The sequence below is a fragment of the Gadus morhua genome, chromosome 22 (assembly GCF_902167405.1).
Source record: "Gadus morhua chromosome 22, gadMor3.0, whole genome shotgun sequence".
NCBI classification, from domain to species: domain Eukaryota; kingdom Metazoa; phylum Chordata; class Actinopteri; order Gadiformes; family Gadidae; genus Gadus; species Gadus morhua.
In genome coordinates, this window is record NC_044069.1 from 23,125,543 (window position 1) to 23,147,826 (window position 22,284).

Genomic DNA, 22,284 nt, shown 5'->3' on the forward strand with positions numbered 1-22,284 from the left:
TCATTTGCTCCCCCCCCCATCCCCCATTCTCTTGTGATTGTTAATATACCCCTGAAGCTAGCCCAGCAGTACCAACCAGCCCGTGTGTCACATGAGAGGCCGATGTGGCTGTGCCCCAGGATGCTGCTATTCTTAGCGGCCGGAATGTACACAGTGGCCTCATGGCCTCCAGACTCTTACTGGTAAGCCTCAGTGTGGCTCTGGGTCGCGTTCCACTCGCTCTACTCTCGCTCTCTTTCGGGCTCCCTACCCCTCGCTGTCTCTCGGGCTCCCTACCCCTCGCTCTATCTCCTGCAGAGGCTTTCTGTTCTCTGATCTAACCACACACTTCAAGTCTCCAATTCAACTCGTTTTTGGCTCTCCTCATTAACTTTTCTTTTTAACCGTGGATATTATTATTGATAAGCTATACTTGGGAGATAGAAGGTAAGAATTCTCAGATTATATAGAATTGTTGTTGTTCATACTGTCAAGTACAAAGACACTTCTTATCTAATGGAAATCAATTGCAAGGTATTTCTTCAGAATCCTTTAATATTTGTTTCCTAAAAATGAAAACAACTTATATGGCCAATGGGAAAAATATGGAATGTATTAAAGTGTACTGGCATAGTAATACATTCATTTATTTTCTTGTTTTCTCTAAAAGTCTGATGCAGTATGAAACAATTAGAAAATGTATTCATATGTTAAAATTCCGCTGCACTTATATAATATATACACCACTTATACACACTTATGTAATGCTTTGTTTTCCCACCCTTCCTCCTAAATTGTGGATTAAAACCAGAGCACCATTAGTGTGTTGTCACCTCTCAGCATTTGGCGGTTGAGAACACAGAATAACGATTACAGATCTATATATATGACTGAGTGGACCGGCAGGGACCCGCATGTCAGTGAATCAATCCAGTAGCCGTCTCGGGGGCGATTAAATGACTTGGGCTTGTTAAAATGTCCCCCCTGGCCCACACACACGAACCGTCGGACAAATCACATAGAGAGAGACGGACAAGTTAGTGCGGAGGGGGATTCAGAGCAGAAAACAGCTGGATGGTGACAAAAGTCAGATAAAAAGAGACGATGAAAGGTTTGATAAAGGGAATGCAGACTAATGCTGTTAGGATGCATCAGGGGGATCATTTTGGAGAAGAATTCAAAAATAGAAAACAGTGCGTCAGTTATGATCACATCTAGGGCAGCTGGTCGGACTAGTAATAGTTGGACTATGTTGGGCTATAAGATTAACATATTAATCCTATTTCATCCTGTAGAGGGATGCCTATACTATTCATTTCAGATTCATGCCACTATAATATAAATGTGCATAGCCACCCCGTCCTCCCCGCCTGCTGTTGTATGTTGTTCTTCCTGGCACGTAATGTACGCACACTTGTATGTCTTACTTAGTTATTGTACTTAGTTGTTTAGCATATTATCCTAGCAATCTCTGTTGTATACGGGGAATGGGTTGAAATAGCGATTGTTAGGGCTTGCCACTTGGTTCTATGAACATCCTTTATGCGCCACCGACAGCGATATATTTATTCTTCTTCTGACAAATGTACTTATTGGAAGTCGCTTTGGATAAAAGTGTCTGCTAAATGCCCTGAATGTAAATGTAAGTGTGAAAGATTTTAATCTGTCTTGATGTATGGATGGACAAATAGATTCGCTGTTGGTGATACCTTACTAACGAATCTGTCGTTATATATAATACAACAACATAAAATCCTGTTAAGTCCACCTGTCACACAGGGAAATGCAGAGGAAAACCCTCATGCCAATATATTATCCCTCTCTCCCATAGTGTTTTGTTTTCTCTACGTAGAAAGAATGGCCCAAACATGGTGTGACGTGTTTCCCTTCAAAGACTTTGAGCTGTCCTCCTACCTCCTGGCCCAGCTCAACCTCCTCCGCCAGGAGCGCATCCTGACCGACGTGCTGCTCTGCACCGAGCACTGGGAGATCCCATGCCATCGCAGCATCCTGGTCTCCAGCAGCCCTTACTTCAGGGCCATGTTCTGCAGCAACTTCCTGGAGAGCAGCCAGAGCCGTGTGGACCTCAAGGGCATCTCCCCCGATGTCTTGGCGGGCATCGTGGACTACGTCTACACGGGCTGCATCACCATCACCATGGACATTGTGCTTCCCCTGATGCAGGCCGCGTCCATGTTGCACTACGGCCGCCTTGTGGAAGCCTGCTCACTGTTCCTCCAGAGGCAGCTCAGCCCCGACAACTGCCTGAGCATGATCCGCCTGTCGGACATCCTCCACTGCGAGAGCCTGAGGGACCGGGCCAAGGAGATGGCCGTGCGCTGCTTCTCTGACGTGGCTGCCACTGAGGACTTCTGTGAGCTGTCCCTGCCCGAGCTCATGTGCTACCTGGAGGACGACCGCCTGTGTGCCGAGGAGGAGCAGGTGTTCGAGACCCTGCTGGCGTGGATCCACCACGACCCCTTCTCCCGGCGCGGGGCCATCCATGACCTCTTCAAGAAGGTGCGCCTGCGCTACATCCACCCCACCTACCTGTTCCAGTTCATCGCCAACGACCCGTTGGTCCAGTCATCCACCCTCTGCACCGAGATCATCGAGTCGGTGCGGCGCCTCATGCTCTCCGTCAGTACCAGGTGCAGCCGCGAGCTGAAGCCGCTATGGACCACGCCACGGCGCTACACCTGCCGGGAGACGCTGGTGGTGGTGGGGGGCCGCAAAAACAATGAGCAGACGTCGCGCGAGGCCCTCCTCTACGACGAGAGGACCCAGCGCTGGCAGTGGCTGGCCAAGCTGCCCCTGCGCCTCTACAAAGCCGCCTACGTGTGTATCCACAGCATCCTGTACGTGGTGGGCGGGCTGAGCCTGTGCATGGCATCCGGAGACAGCTCAGTGAGTGCCACGGTTTACACACTGTCCCTCAAGACCAACCAGTGGCGGACCGCCGAGCCCATGTTGCAGCCGCGCTACGCCCACCAAGGTGTGTCCTACCTCCACTTTATTTTCGTCCTAGGAGGCATCGGCGTAGACAAGCAGATTTGCGACTCATTGGAGAGATACAACAGTATGTTCAACCAGTGGGAGGCCATGGCTCCCATGCCGACAGCTGTGCTCCATCCAGCCGTGGCCGCCAGCGATCAGAAGATCTTTGTCTTTGGAGGCGAGGATGCCATGCAGAACCCAGTGCGGCTGATTCAGGTACACCACTAGAGTGTTGTGTGATCCTGATTCAGGTACACCACTAGAGTGTTGTGTGATCCTGATTCAGGTACACCACTAGAGTGTTGTGTGATCCTGATTCAGGTACACCACTAGAGTGTTGTGTGATCCTGATTCAGGTACACCACTAGAGTGTTGTGTGATCCTGATTCAGGTACACCACTAGTGTTGTTTGATCCTAATTCAGGTACACCACTAGAGTCCTGTGTGATCCTGATTCAGGTACACCACTAGGGTGCTTGGTGATGCTATCTGCTGTTCCACTTCTACATTGCTGTCAGCCTTAAATGGAGATCACCCTAGATAGATGTCACGTTTTATAAATAGATTAAAAAAACAGAACATCCACATGATGATCCATATAATAAATAGGAGTAACTGACACTAACCAAACAACTCTGTCATACCAAGGGAACAGCAGCACAGCATACGCGTTGGCAGTTTTTTCACTTGCTAATATTAGTGCAGGTGATGTCACCGCAAGTAACGTTGTTTGGTACAAATTTAAGCCAATCACAAACAGCCATTGCAGTAACCTGTATTGCGCGAGAGATGTTCCTTTGCCTGTTGGTCCATCATGGCGTTTGGATACTCTCCAATGCGTGTGCTGTGTCAACAGGTGTATCACATATCTCGTAACCTGTGGTCCAGTCTGGAGACACGGACGGTGAAGAATGTCTGTGCCCCAGCGGCTGTCATCGAGGACAAGATCTACATCGTTGGAGGTGAGCTTTCTCAAAAAGTTTCCTTTAAAATTGCTAATCATTTGACAATCAACAAGAAACACGACACAACCGGAGACAAACAAAACATCTTCCACCTCATCTGCTTTCTCTTCCCAGGGTACACCAGACGGATGATCGCCTACGACACTAAAGCCAACAAGTTTGTCAAGTGTGAGAACCTGAAGGAGCGCCGGATGCACCACAGCGCCACGGTGATCAACAACAAGCTGTACGTGACGGGCGGCCGCTTCCTCAACAGCCAGGACGTCATCGAGGACTCGGACTGCTTCGAGATCTACGACCCCAAGGCTGACGTGTGGGCGTCCAAGGGCTCCCTGCCCTACAAGCTGTTTGACCATGGCTCTCTGCCTCTGGTGTGTGTATCCAACAGACCCAATCCCCCCTGAACTGCGCTCCTCTGCCCTCCGCCCCCTGGCCACCCATGCTGGTTCACCCGCTGCGCACGTGACCCCACGTCCCCACTGTGCCATGATTGAGTGGCACTTTTGGTTACGGATGGGGGAGAATCTGTCTTTCGGCTCACTGCGTTCCTTCACGCGGCTTAAAGCACAAGTTAACGACACGCTAGGCTGAGCCGTCCACGTCATTCTGTATCAAAAGAGACGAACATTGGCGGTGAGGCGGTGTCAATTCATTTACAGTTTTCCGGGGGGGAGAGGGGCTACCGATCCCTGAATCATTGTGGATCAGAGTCCAGTCCAAGAGTTCAGTCAGACTTGGAGCTATCAAGAGCCACAAATAATCGGAAATAGCTCCAACCAAATATCACATTTGGACTTGGATTAAATACTCGAATCATTCATGCTTATATTTGCCATTATTATTATTATTATTATTATTACTGTATTCTATATTTCGCAATGGTGGATACCATTGAGACATTATTAAACAGCGGGGTTTTCAGAATAAGTTGACATTCAGGTTTTAGGTCTGAACTATGTTGTTCAGTGACACATTGTATTTCATTCCTCAAATGATTTCAGTGGTAGTCAACTGCTAGGAGAGGCTAGCTGTTCTGTACACTAGACTATCTAAGCTGCTGGGGGTGGGGAACTAATTTAAAAAAACATAGAAATTCAGTTTCACAGCACATTTTCAGCTGACCCCCAGGCTCTCACTGCTCAGTGTTATGTGACACGCGTCGAAGTGCGCTCAACGCTATTAAAGCACACTTGTGTTAGGTTCTCTATTAAAGGGCCACAATGAGAGAGCTCAAATGGTGCTCGTTTGTTTATCGAGGATCACATCCTGTCCCTCACTTACTCACAGCCCCATCAAACAATAGCAGGAATGAGCCTGAAAGGAGTGCTATAATGCGTATAGTTTAATGAATTATTAATGAAAAGCCATTAGAGGGGGTAATCGGTGCCTCAAGACAAAAGAGCATAAAGCACATATAACTCTAAAGTACACTAGAAGTCTCTGCTACTGACCCTTTTCCGACCCCTTGGATAGAGACATCCACTTATCCATTCTCTGTCCGCCACAATTATCGCCATAGCGACACGTTTTGTCACACATAATAAGATCAAAATTCAGATTTGGGTAATAAGTTATTCATTGCTTATATCATTATACTTTATTGGCCAAGAACGTTACGACGCAAAAAACGTTGCACATAACACATCATTTACATGATTTAATTTAGCTTGATGTCAATACACAAAATTATAAATTTTGTCAGTTCCAGGTAATGCTGGTATTTGGTACGTACACACATTATGAGAGTGTCCCAATGTGTGAGACCCTTCACCTCGCGCAGAATGCTTGGTTCATGAAGTATGTTGGGAGGAGAGGGGCGACAGATCGAGTTACCAGAAGATCTCCCTGGAGAGCTAATATGGTGTGTGTGTGTGTGTGTGTGTGTGTGTGTGTGTGTGTGTGTGTGTGTGTGTGTGTGTGTGTGTGTGTGTGTGTGTGTGTGTGTGTGTCCCATGCCCCCAAAGGCCTCATCAAATCATTTGCTGGAGGTAAAGTATTCGATCCATGCGCTGCTAAATTGCTCCAAGCTCCGGTCTGAGGCGACGTCTGCAGTATGGGTCCAGCGCCGCTGAGACGCGCCTTTCATTGAGGATTTAGCAGTGGCTTACGTAACACTCGGTGCCAATGAAAGCATTTAGCCTAGAATACTCCATATTTTTTTATTAATGATGCTGTTGATAAATTCCGTTTTTAGCCTGGTTGTTCATGTGTGCTGTAACGTAGGCCAGTGAGGGTCACCACCAGTCATGGAGGCCAGAATGTCGCTTGGTTATTTGCAGTGCTTGCGGTCACTAACATTAAGTAGGACAGCATTTATAGACGTGTACGGTAGATCCACATTCGTAGACTAAAGGATTGAAAACAAAATCTTTACAGAAAATTGGTACGATTACATTTTTGGGCTGAAATAGGTATAATTACTTAGTGCAGGCCTAAGGAATAGTAGGTGCAAATATTGTAATACATGATGGCAAGTTATTCCCAAATGTTGCGCAAAAAGTGTACATCGTCGACAGCAGACAATAGGTTGTGCAATATTCATGTGAACCACCCGATGGCGACATAAACCGTGTTTTCCCATAGGGGAAGTAGAAAAGATGAATTAATTTCAGAATTTTCTATTTTCTAAACTGTACAGAACTTCACAATTGTGTAAATCGAAATGATTTTTATTACAATTAAATTCATTAAGAAACATTCTGCATGCACACCATTCCCTGCAGGCGGTTGATAAATCAAATAATTAATGGAAGCAGCAGCATCTTGTCAACAGGCTGATTAGTATGGTCTAATCCGGGAACAAAAGGTCACATAACAAAATTAATTCCATCAATAAAATGACTTTCAAAGTGTATGAAAATAGTAAAGGGGATTCGATATGCTGATTTATTTCCATTGCCGACTTGAGTCAGTTAAATTAAATTCTACATTCAGAAATGGCACTGCGGATTTCAAGAGAAGAAAAGAAACATAAAATATGTATTAAGATATTACGCATGAAACGACAAAATGGTCAAGTAAAAAGGGCCAGTTAAATTATAGCTTTAAGTTCAAACAACATAGAAAAAACATTGACAAACTAAATAAAAATAATACTATTGGTTGAAACAAACTACACAAAGAACACATCAGGATTTAAAGCCATTACTTGGGATACATTATACAACATGTATAACATTCCCAAGTCCAACTCCAGTCATCAATAAACTCTGTTTACAATGGTCTTACGAAGCCTGCAATCCCTCAACCTTTCAAGTGCCAGCCAGGAACTAGACTTTACATGGCAGATTTATACTTTCATTGCATCAACTTAAATTAATCAGGCAAGGCTCCTAACAGGTTTGTCAAAATGCTTCTATACATGTTTCATATGTACACCTGTATGTCCTCACTCCGCAGCACTCTTATTGCCCCGCGTGGAGGAGATGCCCCCTCACACCGCAGAACCCCCTCCTCACTGTCCCCAACCTTTAAACTATTTACAATAGATCCGTAATTACAAATTACATACAAGATAAAGTCGGTTTGGCACTTCATTTAAATGTACATTATCGGTGTTTAAACATCCAACCTCAGAGCATATGACGTCCACTTTTTCTTACAAGGGCTGGTGTCGAGAGCTATAAGAGCAAAAACAATAAATTAAAAAGAAAACTTTAATATTTGGTATGATATTGGAAAAATAGAGGGGCCGGGGGGATACAGGACCTAACCAGAGGAAATAGAGTGCATTTTGTATCTATTGATTGATTTTCCTGAGAGCTCGCAGTTAATTTAAGAAACTATATACAGCGGACATCTTGGGCCTTCATACAGATGTTTTAATCATCCCTAAAGCGTGACTGAAAGATGAATGACTCTCTGAAATATCTTAAGTTCAGTTCATTGGGTTATGTATTTTGAGGCGAGTTGAGAGACAAACAAGTAAACCAACCACGGTCACCGGGCAACAACAGCTCCTGAATATTTCCAGTCTGAAAACAGTGCCTCACGTCTCGACGTCCGTCCACCACCGGGGGTCCACTAGTCCTGAGAGGGGGGGACAGGGAGAGGGCGCTCTTCTCTCTTTCCTGGTTCTTGAAACACTCCAATCCCAGTGAAGGTCTTCTGAGGCTTGTGTCTCCAGGGAAAGGATTACAAATGAAGGGCGACAGGGGAGAGGAGCCAGGCCTAGACCTCGTTGATGGTGCGCTCGGCGGGCCTGAAGTCCGTGGACTTGGCCGAGGAGAGGTAGAAGGACTGCGTCTTGCGGTTGAGACGGGCGCGCTTGGTGGCCACCGAAAGGCTGCGCCGGCTGGAGGAGATGATCTCCGTGATGAACTTCTTGCAGTCCACGCACACCTCCATGGTGGCCCAGTCCTCCGTAAGCTCCCTGGGGAGCTCCGGCTCCTCCAGCGACCGCCCCTCCCTGCTGCTCTGCTTGGACAGCCTGGAGGGGAACAGGGGGTCAATCGCCTTCAACTGGGGGAACACCACTGAGGGCCACCACGCAAGCGGCAGAGTCGCAGCGGACATCTGTTTGCATTTTATGTACTCCTCAATGTTTTCTATATTTATCATATCACCTCGCTGAGTCATGTCATATTTAATAGAAACATGCCTTTGCTCATTTCCAAATGATTTGGAGTGATCACTAAATCAACAATTGGATGAACTGATCCTACAGTGAATATCTAGAGGGAGTCTACTTCAGCGCACCTGCCATAATCGTCTAAAAAATATAGAATCATAGTAAACGTTAACACACTAAAGATAGCATCCGTCTTATATGGGCATCATATATTGCCAGTTGCATTCTCCTAAATGTACAAACTCTCAGGGACATACTTGGACACGGTCCTGTGGAGACTGTGGCGGTTGTGTCCGGACCCAAAGGCCGTTCTGTCTGACTGGGAGGAGGAGGAGGGTGCGGCTCCACTGGCGTCCTCCTTGGACATGGCACTAGGACCCAGCGAGTAGATGGGGAGGGTGCAGTAGGGCTTGGACGGCAAACGCATCTAGAAGAGGAGAGCGTAACAGTGATGAGGTCCAACAGCCCTGACGTTAGTGCTACACAGGGTGTTGGTGAGACACCTACCTTTCTACAGCACTGGGAGCACACCGGCCTGAACAGAGTCAAAATGGAGGCATTATTAATGATGTTAATGAACTTCTGGGGAAAAAAATTGTGATAATTTTTAAAGAAAGTTAGTTTTGCAAAAAAAAAAAATTACCGTTTGCAAAATTGGCAGTTGTAGGACCAGGTGAACAAGGAGAACCTCTTGGTCCGACACGAGAAGCAAAGCTGATGCAGAAAAATGAAAATCCTTTTCAACCAACCATTTCATTCCAGGACTGCAGACACACGCTATGTTTGAAGTGTGATGGTCTCCCTATTTAAAACGTGGGCCGGTACCTTTCCCTTCTTCAGCGCTGTGTAGATCTCCTTGTACTGCTGGAACTTCTCCAGCTCAGCCTTGACCAGCACCTGTCTGATGTGCATCACCTCCTCCACGGTGAGGGCCAGACACTCCACCGGGAAGCCAAACTCCTCCTGGGGGGGGGGGGGGGAGAGAGGTCTCTTAAAATGGGAGAGGTCTCCTTCAAAAGAGCACCCACATGCACCGAGCAGGCCTGGCGCCGTGGCCATGGAGATGACATCACCAACACCACGGGGATGCAGCTGAATGGCGGAGGAGGGGGGGGGGGGGAAACTCTTGACGAGTAACACAAAATTAAGTTACTCGTGTTGAGTCACCAAAATAAAAACCCCTTCGTACGCACACAACCACATTCCAAAGCGGAGAGAGAGCCCAGGAAACCGAATGGGTGGAGGATGAAGAACAGCAGCATGGATTGGCATGTGACCATTAGACTAAATTAAGGTCTCAGGGAGACTTTAGGGCTCGTAGCCAGCTGTGAGTGGACATCATGGTGCTTATGTGATCTGAAGTCTGCTAGGTCCAGATATACAATGTAATAAACGCTCCGACCTGACTGAAAGGTTCTTTTAAAAGGCCATTTAATAGGCTGGTTCATGGACCTAACCGACAACAATAAGGCCCAATCCCATTTCTACCCCTTACGCCTTCCCCTTACCCCTTCAAAACAAGGGGGAGGGGTAAGGGGAAGGGGTAGAAATGGGATTGGGCCCAAGTCTGTTTGCCAAGTTCCAATTAGCCTTTCCTTATCAATGGTAGTTCCATTGATACGACCTCATCCATTGTAGTCCCACCATTAAAAACAAGCTCCTACTCCCTCAAAACAAAAGTGACTTAATTCAGTCAAGTGGCACATCGGGTGGTCCGAACCAGCCATGTCCGTCAGCTGGTTTTAATGCTAGACACATGGAGAAAATGCGGGGCCGGGGATTGAGATGCGAGGAATAAATGTAGATATGACTTAAAGCCTCGGTGACGTACCCCACCCTGCGCACCACCGGTCACAGCCACCTGCCAGGCGGAGAAATGAGTCATTAAAGATCCCATATCATGCTTCTTTAGGGTTAATAAATAAGTCGACAAATTCACACCCCAGAGAAGTTGTAAACATTGCTGGTAGCCAGGGAGGCGCGACTTCTGCACTACAGCAACGCCCACTGCACAGTCTGACGCCACACTCTGTTACGGAAATAAAGTTTGAGCACAAACAAGCTGTTCCACACATTTATTGAGGGGTGTTCTCTGTGGGTGCGAATACTCCTTCTGGCTCTGACTTAGATTTCTCTAGCTTAGCAGACACAAAAAATGTATACACGAGTCATGTAACAGTCTAAAGCACAGGGGAAAGCATGATATCACCCCTTTAAAACAAACCATCCTTCTAAACAGACGTCTGTGTGCTTTCTGTTCTACTGAATCTAAACCGAGTAGAAACATTGCAATAGACAGCACGATTGACAGCTTACTTCTATAAGTTCTCAATTGTAAGGTATTCTGTTTAAACATGGATGATCACCACCTGGGGCCTTTTTCACAAAGCTTTTTATCTTACCACTAGTTAAGATAAACTAGTGGTTAGTGCTCCTAACTCACGCTTAAAGTTTTCGCGCAGGAGGATTTTTTCATAGTAGGCCTACGGTGATTGGTTGTTGAGTGCCGGCGGTCTCATTGAAACTCACCCGCACCTTCACACAATCGAGCCCACTAAATCAACGAAAAATAAGGAAATAGCCTAGGCTACAAATGGTACAAAATAGTTATGGACAGTGCAGTTAGCAGAAAACACGCATGATGAAAAGTTAGTGCAGACCACGATAATGACGTTGTATGCACATTAAAGAGAGAGAGAAAGCGAACTATAAAAATACGTAAATTGCATTATATCAAGGAGGTTATTCAATGCACCCTGCAAACTATTATCCAATGAGCATATTTCCATCACTTAAACACTTAAATGATCAGCCCATACCACCGTTCAAGTCCTATGATGATGAATGAAAGCGAAGACAAAGACGTGGAACGCAAGCGAAAGCCCAACTCGTCCATGAACCAATTGCTACTGTACTGATTATAAACTTAATACATGAAATAATCGTGCAATAAATTGTTAGATAGTAATCATAAGTAAGAATAGTTATATCATTTTTTACTAGAAACCATTTATTCCTATTATTTGAAATAAATAAGGATTAAAGTGATGTATTACTATTAATACATGAGACATGTTTAAGTGAAATTAAATGTATTATTATTATTTATATATTAAATAATTAAAAGGTACATTTGTACCGGTACCCCCGTGCAATATTCCTCAATCGTTGGCATTGCAATGTTGCATTTTCCCTGTTGCTAAATATAATAATAAGTGTTATATACTATTTCAACCACAAGTTTGATACACTCACGATTTAGCCTATATCTAATAATAATAATTATTATTATTATTATTTTATTATGTATAGCGCTTTTCAATGACCCTTACAGTGACGGAGACATAAATAAAGACGAAAAGGGTGATGACAATCAGGGGGGACAAACGGAAGACAGCACAACAGAGAATAAGGTGGAAGCAAGGTGGAGTGTGAAATAGATAGAACTGGTACAGACAAAATCTCTTTATCAATGCGCAGCCCTCCATTGATTCCAAAGCATTTTGTCTCGCTGCAGCCGTTTTCAGATTCTTTGTGTATAGGTCTTACTGAGTTAGGAGTCCTCTCGAGGACTTTTAAGCTCACCCAGACTTAGGTGCTACTTTTAGGCCTAAAATACCTAATTTTTTAGGAGTAACTCCTAAATTCGCCAAAACTTTGTGAATAAGGCCCCTGTTGTCTCCTCATACTGAATGATACGTTGACATCTCAGGGAGTACAGCGAATCCAAGCCGGTACACATCCATGATGTGAACGCAAATGGGGAAGTACTTTGTTCAGCCAATAGGGTCGTACATGTCCCGTGACATGACGTCCAGACCGGTCGCGTCATCTCATGACCGCCGCAAGACAATGACAGCCCAGATGATGGGTTTTTAGAGAGCGTGTAAAAGACTGATAGACAGGCCAGGAGTTGCCTAGGTTACCTTGGCACTGGGATCCGCCTTAAGCTGTGGGAACACATTTAAGAAAGAAAAGAAAAGTATTTATTCAATTCAAAGCAGTCTGGTAAAAGTATTTGTGAATGTAATGTCCCCCTGAAATACAATAAAGGACTAGATAAAGTGTGTGTATCAAGACAGCCCTATGCTGGTCTGTGGACAGGGAGAAGGACTCCTCTCTGCACTGAGGTCCTGTGCGTTCAATTACTGCCTCAACACCCGGCCACAAATCACATGACCAGCAAGCACACACACATTACATGACCGCTGATAATTCACCCGACACACAAACCCTCACCACACACACCCCCGACACACACAACAGCAGCCTATAGTAATTTCAGACATCAAAATATAAGTATATCAATGCATCATCCGATGACAAATATATTCTTGCCAATATTGAAGATTAGTGTGAAATAGCCTGTCAAGTATACAAAGCTAAATCACAATACCAATAGCTATGCAAACGTATTCAAAAAGAAGGCTCCACTAATGTTACCGGCCTCATATAGTAGACATGCAGCTGCACTGGTCTAATACTACTGTAAGACCCACTGGACATAGGTCACTACTGAATGACTTCATGAGCGTCTGCCAGGGTGTTCTCACCAAGGACTTGGAGCTCTGTCTGCAGAGCGGCAGGAAGGGCCCCGCGGCGGTGGGGGACGGCTTCTCCATGGAGTGGCGGCGGGGAGAGGACTGCTGTTGGCCGGGCGTATTGATGGACGATATAGGCAGGAAGTTTGGTGGCACTGTAGAAATAAGTTCAAATTAAATGACAAAGGTGATTTAATTAACTTGTTTTCATAAACTGTGGGGACTGCCTAAGGAAAAGGTGGACGAAAAGTGTTTTCTTTGAGAGCCAATCATTACTAGATTCTTCACTCAGGTAAACGTCTGGGTTTCTTAGATGGTAAATGTACTGCATTAAATAGCACTTTTCTAACCAGTGGCCTCTCAAAGCGGTTTACAACACTGCCTCACATTCACCCAATCATGCATACATTCACACACTGACGGCGGTGTCAGCCACGCAGGGCAACATCCAGCTGGTCAGGAGCAGTTAGGGTGAGGCGTCTTGCTCAGGGACACCTAGACGCTCTAGGAGGAGCCGGGGATCGAACCAGCAACCCTCCGGTTACCAGCCAACCAGCCTACCTCCTGAGTCACATGCTCTTTTACATTCTTTCTTTCTTACCCTTCTTACTCCCAGGGTGAGACTCGGAAGCCATAGAAGTGGGCCGTCTAGAGCTGCTTTGCGTGGCGTCCTCCTGTCCAGCAAAACATCACAAAATAAGATAAAAATGGCATCTTTGAAAAAAAACAACCACTGTCCAAACATTAGGTGAAAGGCAAAGACTCACGTCGGACTCTGAGCTGTCCAGCTCGGCCAGCGTGGGCGCGTGGAGCAGCCGCTTCCTCTGGCTCTGCGCCGCGGCCCCGCCCCCATCAGACCCCGCCAGCCCATTGGCTAGTGAGTGTGTGCTGCCCGCCAACTTCCTGGGGGCGTCAGGTGTATCTGAAAAGTAGTGGATGCAACAGTCACTTACCAGGAAGAGTGAGGCTGGATGTAAGACCGCGGGAGGCCCTGGGCAGTGTTGCCAGATTGGGCTAGATTTCCTGCCCAATCTGGCAACACTGCCAGATGGCTACTTTATTTTTGTACTGTGTGGTCCTCCCCTGCACCACACCCTTTAGGGGCACAATAATGAATGCCAAGCCTGACGGAGCTACGTTCTGTACACCAGCAGGCAGCCACACAGTGGAGCACTGCACTCACATGGGGTTCAACAGACCTGCTACAGCTACGCTCAAATCCCCGGGAAATAAAATAGGTGTTTTTTTTTCCATAGGGTTCACCTCTTTGGTTTCTTGTGGTCCTGAAAACCATATGGAGACTATCAGGGGGTTTAAACAGACATTCAGCCCAAAAATGGCTTGCATGTTAGCCCCTGACTAGCATCAATGTCCAGCCTCACATAACTAAATTCATCCACAAAACGGCTTTAGAGTCGCCGTTCAGGAGGTCGACCGGGGGTTACCTGAGCCGCGGCACAGGTCTTGCGGCGTGCTGATGCTCTTCCCAGCCCCTGTGGAGGATAGAGAGTCAGGGTTAAGTGGAAGATGGGCCCGGCCAGCAGCCGTGTCTTTACAATGCAGTGTTGACAGAACACCTCGATACGTCTACAATACGGGGGAGTGGTCAGGGAGTCAGTGGGAGTGGTCAGGGAGGCAGTGGGAGTGGTCAGAGGGGGGCAGTGGGAGTGGTCAGAGGGGGGGCAGTGGGATTGGTCAGAGGGGGGAGGCGGTGGTCAGTGGGAGTAGTCAGGGGAAGGGGGAGTGGTCAGCGCAGTGGTTCCCATGCAATGCTCAGCTTGGCCTCCACAGCGTGTTGTTGAATCATTACACAAGGCCGGCCTTATGTAAGCGGTCATATGTCCCATTCACCGCAGATTAAGCCGGGCACTGACTGCAGTGGGATGAGTAATCCTATCCTACTGCCTCTCCTCACCTACAGCGCTGAGCTCTGCCCACAACTTAGGGGAGTAACGCATTTTTGCTTAGAAAACTAAACGAAAGAAATAAGTTTTCCCCTAGAATCTATCCATCTATAGATTCAAGGGACGGTATGAGTTTTATACATAAACATAAATATAAAGTGTTGAAAATGCAGCCACACACACACACACACACACACACACACACACACACACACACACACACACACACACACACACACACACACACACACACACACACACACACACACACACACACACGTTACCTGATGAGTCAAAACTGCAAGACACACAAAGCGGTCTCGCAACTGAAAGTGTTGAAAGCCGGCGTTGAGGAAACAAAGCAAATAAATAGAAATCTGATCAAATTCCAGACTCTTCAGTTGCATATTGTAGACCTGTACATAGGACATGCATTTCTTTAAAACCTGTAATGCATAAAAACCTTACGCAATACAGAGTCTATATTAAGCCCCTAGTTCCAACTTACAAAGAGCTACTCTGTGTGCCACGTACTGATTGGCCAGTAATCTATTTACTGTGACCCTATTAAGCAGTTGCCTTTTTAAATGTACATAATTGGGAACATTCGCTAATCCAGACCAGCACATTCTGTAAAGATTATTCTGATTCTAGATGCCGTTTGCGGCGAGGCACGTGTAAAGATGTTAGAAACCAGCCATACAAATCCCTTCCATTGTAACGGGCCAATGCAACACTGAAATACCTTCCTTTAACCTCATAACTCCTTGTGGTATAACAGTTTCAGATACAGGTTGTCAACACAATACGGTACAGATCCCTCTTGCAAAGTCAGAGCCAAGGCCCAAACCAGTCCAAATGTGCCAATGGACAAAGGTTACAACATATTGTGTGAGAGCAGCGGCCTTCCCGTGACATATTGGTTCCACTTTCCAGCCCTCATAGGCTGATGAAGAAACTGACCGTGTAGTTCAGTGGAAGCATTGGTTATGGACTGCAGGGGAGGCTGGCATGGCCATGCCAGGGGCGAACACAACCACAGGGGGAGATGGGCAGTGGAGTGAGACTCGTGCATGTTGTGGAATAAACCCCGAGTGTGTGTGCGCTTCTTTGTGTTGTGTGTGTGTCTCACCCAGGCGGTGTCGGCGGACCATGTCCGGAGACACCGGCCTCAGCTTCCTCTCCGCCTTGATGCCCGCCAGCAGGCGCTCGTGCAGGCTGCTCGGTTGAGGGGGGTGGGGCTTCAGTTTGCGGGCAGCGGCCTGTTGCCGCGACAACACGAAACACGCAGACAGTTCAACAATACTGTCAATTATGTACATGCACTGCTTTCCCTCAGGTTCAACTAGGGTCAACTTAACTAAACCAAACCCTCTGCCCATCCCTTAACCATTTAACAATCTGACATCTAAAACTACAATCATGACGTGACTGTATATATACACGTGTACATTTATGCTTGATCACTGGGCCACTTCTTTGTTAACATTCGCATTTATACACTTTAATATACTGTTAAGTTATGGTACTCAGCCACAATATAAATTACATTTAACACTTTATATACAAATCTGTTTCGTTTGCCCTGTTGGTTCCGTTTGTCTTTACTTTAGCATTTACTTTAGCGTCTTTCCATTCAGTACTTGTATTTTTATTGTATTGTATCCTGTGTTTTCCACTGCTGCTGGGCTGTTGCAAGAAAGGGATTGCCCCTCTGGGGATTAATAAAATTTTTATCTTTAAAGTTGTTATCAATCATGACTACATGGAACCATGGTTAACTCAGACCCTTCAGAGGGACACTGGGAATAACCATCAACGAGAGGCTGGCCCCCAGGGCCCCTCCAGCATGAGACTGACTCACTTACAGTGAACACAGTAATTACTAGAGCCCTTCACATGCCCACTTACAGTAGCACTAAGAAGACCACTGGCTGAGTGACAGCTCGTACATTAGAGACGCTCATGGTCCTTTATCGCTGCACAGTGCACATCACTGAAAGTTAATGAAATGCTTTCCTTTGCCATTTTTCTCTAAGAAAAGGATATGCATTGCACTATTGGTAGAAATCTGCATACAAGAATAAAACTTAATTATATCAATCAAAATTGAATATATATATATAATATAAGTAACTAACATTAAACAACGTAGTTTCTGAACCAAAAAATATTTTGCTCACTACAGTCCACAATTCTTAAAGTCATTATCTTCGGACAGGTGCTTAAACCATGACCTGCTTGCTTATATTAACATTTCTCCCTTCTTTACCGAGACACTTGCCTGCGGTCATCAGTAAGCTGACCGCTGTAATGAACCACCTTTATGGTTATCACGTCTCTTGACAAGCAACACTTTATTATGGATGAATAAGACTTCAAATTCCAAACCTAAACAACTCCTTACACTTTGGTTGCTGCGATGCAGAATATTCGCAATATTCTTCCAGTCAACTGAAATAATGCACGTCCCAACATGTCACACTCTTGTTTAAAATAGGATTTAGTTATAAAAAAGTGATGTTATAATCCAATGTTCTTTCAAACCATCTTTGATCTTGGATGGAAATAAAACTGTTTAATACGCCATATTTTTATTTTTGGATAAACCTCACATTAACCATCAGGGAGATCCCAGATGGTCCCTATCTCACTCATTTCATTTTCAACATAAATGATGCGATTCATCAGTTATAATGATTACCATCTGAGGCCACTTTATCAATTATGATTAGGAAATTCTGCTTCAGCTACAATCTCTTGGGAGCACAAATAGATAGCACAAAGCCATCCGTTAAGGGTCGGATGGAGGAGGTGTTGGACTCACAGGGTTGAGAGGAGGTCTGGAGCGAATGAAGTCCAGGATGACATCATGGGCGCTCTTCTTTAACCTCGGAGGGATGTCTCCATTCACCTGATGTCACAAGACATGCGTTAATACCTTGACGTCACTGAGAAAGTAATTTAACACATTAACCCACGTTGACTCAGTACATAGTCAAAAATAATGTTGAGGGCATACGACACAATATAACATGCCAATACCTCCCTCACTGAGCCAAGTGAAGGTAGTCCTGAGAAACCTTAAATGAGTCATGAGAAACTTGATTGTTATACGCACCTCCCAATATTTCACATTTAGATGAGCTCGTCTTGGTCTCAACGACCAACAAATGATAACAAATAGTGGGGGAGAGCCACTATTGGGGAAAAGTCACAATAATTTTTGGGGTGATGCTGCTTGCATTGGTAGGATAACCAACGGCCTACATTGATGAACTGTACAATAATGGTACGAATAAAATCGTAGTGCATTTGATACATTACTGCCCTGGGGTTACACCTACAAATTAAAGGGGTGATATCATACTTTTTCGACCATTATTAGTATCGAGAACACCCCTCAATAAAGAAGTCCTGCTTCCCGGCTACCCGTAACGTTTATAACTTCTCGGTGGGGGTGCATTAGCAGACACATGTGCAAAGCGTTTGACCAATCACAACAGAGTGGGCGTGCTGAACAATCACAGCGACTGCTGAAGGGGAGTTGTAGCAAGGGGGGCTGGTCGTTGGGGGCCTTACCAAGACTTTGCGCAGCGTGTAGCGCTTGGAGCGGATGTCGTCCATGAGCATCTCGTAGGGCGTCAGCTGGAACTCGATGGGCAGCGGGTTGTACTGCCGCTCCTGAACCTTCTTCAGCTTCACGCCGTTCCGCAGGTCCCGCATCACCTGCACCCAGAAGCGGGCCTGGGAGCCAATAGGAGACGGGAACCCACCGGTCTTCATCATCATCATCTTCAAGCATACATCATTACAGTTGACCTGTTAGCATCTCAGTATGTGGCGCTGTGTGTAGATGTAGGAAGTAGGATGTTGCATTTGTTACCCAATCAGCATTCTGCAAGTCGTCGAGCTCTTTAACAGGCTCCTCCCATCTTTCGCCCCCCATCTTGCGAAGGTTCTGACCGAACCAGGCAGCAGGTGAGAAGAAAAACAAAAGAACTGTCAATGTTAATGGCATGGTTCTAACGGCGAACACGTTTCGCCATCATTATCGTCACAGCTTGGGGGAGATCCAAGGAACCAACGGTGTGGAACCTAGACGTCCATACTCGTCTGGTCGATGCCTTTATTAAAATCAATGCCCTCAGCCTCACAAAGCATCTGTCCGTCATCTGCTGTGTCCTGCCAGAGCTGCCCCCAACATCACACCTTTAAGGTTCGAGTCCACTAATGAGAAAATGACTTGCTAGAATTAGCACTTCAGCACATGAGCACACGTGAACACAATGAAAGTTGTCAGATTGAATTTGTATGAAAATGCGAGCAACTATCATTATCGTAATCATACCCATTATCAAGGCATCGTCAACCTTTAATAAGAGGAGTCTCTGTACGTGGGTCCTTTGATCTCTCGACTCATCCGATTGACCCCATACGGCGGGTGTGTTGCTGGGGGCTCAAGGAAGTGCAGTGTCCAGTGAAGGATCAACAGGGAAACCTCTTTACAAGGGCCTCGCTGTTCAGCCTGCTGGCTACAGACTGCTCAGTACAGTACACCTAACAGAGGAAGACCGGGAGATCCCAGCTGTTCTAAAGTCATGTACGGTTGCCCTTTGTTGTTTTAAACTCAAACAGTCAAGCATCAGTGATATATCTTTAGGAATGAACACTTCCGTTCCCAGAAATAGCCTGGTCCCAAATAACTAAATGGACCGACCACAAATAGATCACTTTCCCAATGATAAATTACAAAAAACTAGCCAAGCAATTGCCCTGTTGCGAACAGGCACTGCACCAGTTATTAGAACAATGCACCAGGTTGGGGCTCACCTCCTTAGCATTCTTGATCTTCTCCAGGAAGGTACCTAGCTCCCGGGTCTCAGCGTAGAGGGCCCGACAGACGGCCTGGTAGTGGTCCGGGGCGTCTGACGGGCTGGGCAGGTGGGACGAACACAGCTGTGGAGGGGGAAACATTTGAAATAGACCATTTAGCCTCAAAGCAGACTGTATCCAATGTGAGTTGGATAGAGCTTAGATGCAGCTGGTAACGAGGAGGAAGGCGTTCGGAGCGGGACGATGGCTACAAGGAGACGGTGGACATTGGTGTTCACCAATTAACCTTTGCCTTTGAAGACACGACCTGATCACTACACCATGAAATCCTATAGGATTAGGAGTCCGATTATTAAAGCACAAATTCCCAAAATACCTTTATTTGGGAAACTAAAATAAAATATATTTTCAGATACCAGTTTGATATCAACCACAAGTGTAGCCCCATGAAGATGGGGCGTTCATTAGGAGGTAGGCATACTAGTGTGTAGTGAGAGTGGCTCCTGGGAAGATATTTATACAGACAGACAAATGTTGACTCGGAGTATACAGGTGCTGGTCAAATTATTAGAATATCATGAAAAAGTTGATTTATTTCAGTAATTATATTCAGAACGTGAAACTTACATAATATATATTTTCATTACACACAGAGTGATATATTTGAAATGTTTATTTCTTTTAATTTGGATGATTAGTACTGACAATTACTGAAAATCCCAAATTCAGTATCTCAGAAAATTAGAATATTAGTTACGACTAGTACAAAAAATGATTTTTTAGAAATGTGGGCCAACTGAAAAGTATGAACATGGAAAGTTTCAGCATGTATGGCAATCAATACTTAGTTGCAGCTCCTTTTGCCTGAATTGCTGCAGCAATACGGCGTGGCATGGAGTCGACCAGTCTGTTGCACTCCTCAGGTGTTATGAGAGCCCAGGTTGCTTTAATAGTGGCCTTCAGCTCTTCAGCATTGTTGGGTCTGGCATCTCGCATCTTCCGCTTCACAATACCCCATAGGTTTTCTATGGGGTTAAGGTCAGGTGAGTTTGCAGGCCAATCAAGAAGAGGGATACCATGGTCCTTAAACCAGGTACTGGTAGATTTGGCACTGTGTGCAGGTGCCAAGTCATGTTGGAAAATGAAATCGTCACCTCCATAAAGTTGGTCCGCGGCAGGCAGCATAAAGTGTTCTAAAACTTCCTGGTAGACTGCTGCATTGACCCTGGACCTCAGGAAACACAGTGGACCAACAGCAGCAGATGACATGGCACCCCAGACCATTACTGACTGTGGAAATTTTACACTGGACTTCAGGCAACGTGGATTCTGTGCCTCTCCTGTCTTCCTCCAGACTCTGGGACCTTGATTTCCAAAGGAGATACAAAATTTACTTTCATCTGAAAACATAACTTTGGACCACTCAGCAGCAGTCCAGTCCTTTTTGTCTTGAGCCCAGGCGAGACGCTTTTGACGTTGTCTCTAATTCAAGAGTGGCTTTACACGAGGAATGCGACAGCTGAAGCCCATATCTTGCATACGTCGGTGTGTGGTGCTTCTTGAAGCACTGACTCCAGCTACAGTCCACTCTTTGTGGATCTCCCCCACATTTTTGAATCGGTTTTGTGTGACAATCCTCTCCAGGGCGCGTTTATCCCTCTTGCTTGTACACTCTTTTCTACCACATCTTTTTCTTCCCTTCGCCTCTCTATTAATGTGCTTGGACACGGAGCTCTGGGAACATCCAACCTCTTTGGCAATGACCTTTTGTGTCTTGCCCTCCTTCTTTAAAGTATCAATGGTCATCTTTTGGACAGTTGTCAAGTCAGCAGTCTTCCCCATGATTGTGTGTCATACAGAATCAAAACGAGAGACCATTTAAAGGCTTTTCCAGGTGTTTTGAGTTAGTTAGCTAATTAGAGTGTGGCACCAGGTGTCTTCAATATCTGACCTTTTCACCATATTCTAATTTTCTGAGATGTTGAATTTAGGGTTTTCATTGGTTGTCAGCTATAATCATCTTCTTTTTGGCAAAAAACACTTATAATGTATCAGTCTGTTTGGAATGAATGTATACATTCTACAGGTTTGACTTTCTAAATGGAATTAATGAAATAAATCAACTTTTTCATGATATTCTAATAATATGACCAGCACCTGTATATACTCGGTACATATCAAACCTGACTGGTAGACAAACATTTTATACATTTATATGAAAAAGTTTTATCCGTCAAATCCTTTTGTCAGCTTTCTAAGAAATAAAAAAACACAAATACAAATACCTCGTTACGCATGCTTAATCATTTAACTACTTTGTCGAAAATGTTCAGATGTGCATGGAATGATATTTAAAACCACTTGTATTTTGAATCTTCCGAACCTGATCAACCAGGCCACGCAAATCTAACCACAGAAAAAGTACATCTATTTAAAGCTCCCCCCACATGGCACTAATGTTTCCAGAACAATAACCATAAAGGCAGCCAGTA

General features: G+C 45.4%; 2 protein-coding genes across 8 annotated transcripts in view; one reads left to right on the plus strand and one right to left on the minus strand.

The window, feature by feature from the left end:
• The first annotated feature begins 209 nt into the window (after positions 1-209).
• klhl38a (kelch-like family member 38a) lies at positions 210-7,056 on the plus strand. Of its 2 annotated transcripts, XM_030347330.1 has the most exons (4): positions 210-426; positions 1,832-3,192; positions 3,833-3,938; positions 4,056-4,345. In XM_030347330.1, the coding sequence occupies exons 2-4, from the start codon at positions 1,837-1,839 to the stop codon at positions 4,343-4,345; spliced, it is 1,752 nt and encodes a 583-aa protein (XP_030203190.1). In that variant the 5' UTR covers positions 210-426; positions 1,832-1,836. The 2 variants fall into 2 exon arrangements, with proteins under 2 accessions (XP_030203190.1, XP_030203189.1); XM_030347329.1 differs by lacking the exon at positions 210-426 and having other exon boundaries at positions 1,735-3,192; positions 4,056-7,056.
• Positions 6,590-22,284, minus strand: part of spire1a (spire-type actin nucleation factor 1a) — a 29,171-nt gene continuing 13,476 nt past the window's right edge. For 2 of the 6 annotated variants that reach the window (XM_030347323.1, XM_030347327.1), the window contains 16 exons: positions 19,790-19,915; positions 18,843-18,917; positions 18,539-18,751; positions 17,784-17,870; positions 16,089-16,218; positions 14,498-14,545; positions 13,820-13,974; positions 13,654-13,726; positions 13,065-13,207; positions 12,438-12,461; positions 10,343-10,372; positions 9,337-9,474; positions 9,155-9,225; positions 9,019-9,046; positions 8,769-8,938; positions 6,590-8,370 (listed from right to left, as the gene is read on the minus strand). In XM_030347323.1, coding sequence (XP_030203183.1) covers positions 8,112-8,370; positions 8,769-8,938; positions 9,019-9,046; positions 9,155-9,225; positions 9,337-9,474; positions 10,343-10,372; positions 12,438-12,461; positions 13,065-13,207; positions 13,654-13,726; positions 13,820-13,974; positions 14,498-14,545; positions 16,089-16,218; positions 17,784-17,870; positions 18,539-18,751; positions 18,843-18,917; positions 19,790-19,915 — 1,770 coding nt within the window. In that variant the 3' untranslated portion in view covers positions 6,590-8,111. The remainder of the gene's footprint in view (positions 8,371-8,768; positions 8,939-9,018; positions 9,047-9,154; positions 9,226-9,336; positions 9,475-10,342; positions 10,373-12,437; positions 12,462-13,064; positions 13,208-13,653; positions 13,727-13,819; positions 13,975-14,497; positions 14,546-16,088; positions 16,219-17,783; positions 17,871-18,538; positions 18,752-18,842; positions 18,918-19,789; positions 19,916-22,284) is intronic. The other 4 variants (XM_030347325.1, XM_030347324.1, XM_030347326.1 and 1 more) reach the window with 4 other exon arrangements.

What these genes read in the sequence shown, in the direction of transcription:
- klhl38a (XM_030347330.1), top strand. Translation starts at nt 1,837, where the DNA reads ATGGCCCAAACATGGTGTGACGTGTTTCCCTTCAAAGACTTTGAGCTG. An exon ending in ACCCAGTGCGGCTGATTCAG is followed by an intron (nt 3,193 to 3,832) that starts GTACACCACTAG and finishes CTGTGTCAACAG; the next exon opens with GTGTATCACATATCTCGTAA. An exon ending in CAAGATCTACATCGTTGGAG is followed by an intron (nt 3,939 to 4,055) that starts GTGAGCTTTCTC and finishes TTCTCTTCCCAG; the next exon opens with GGTACACCAGACGGATGATC.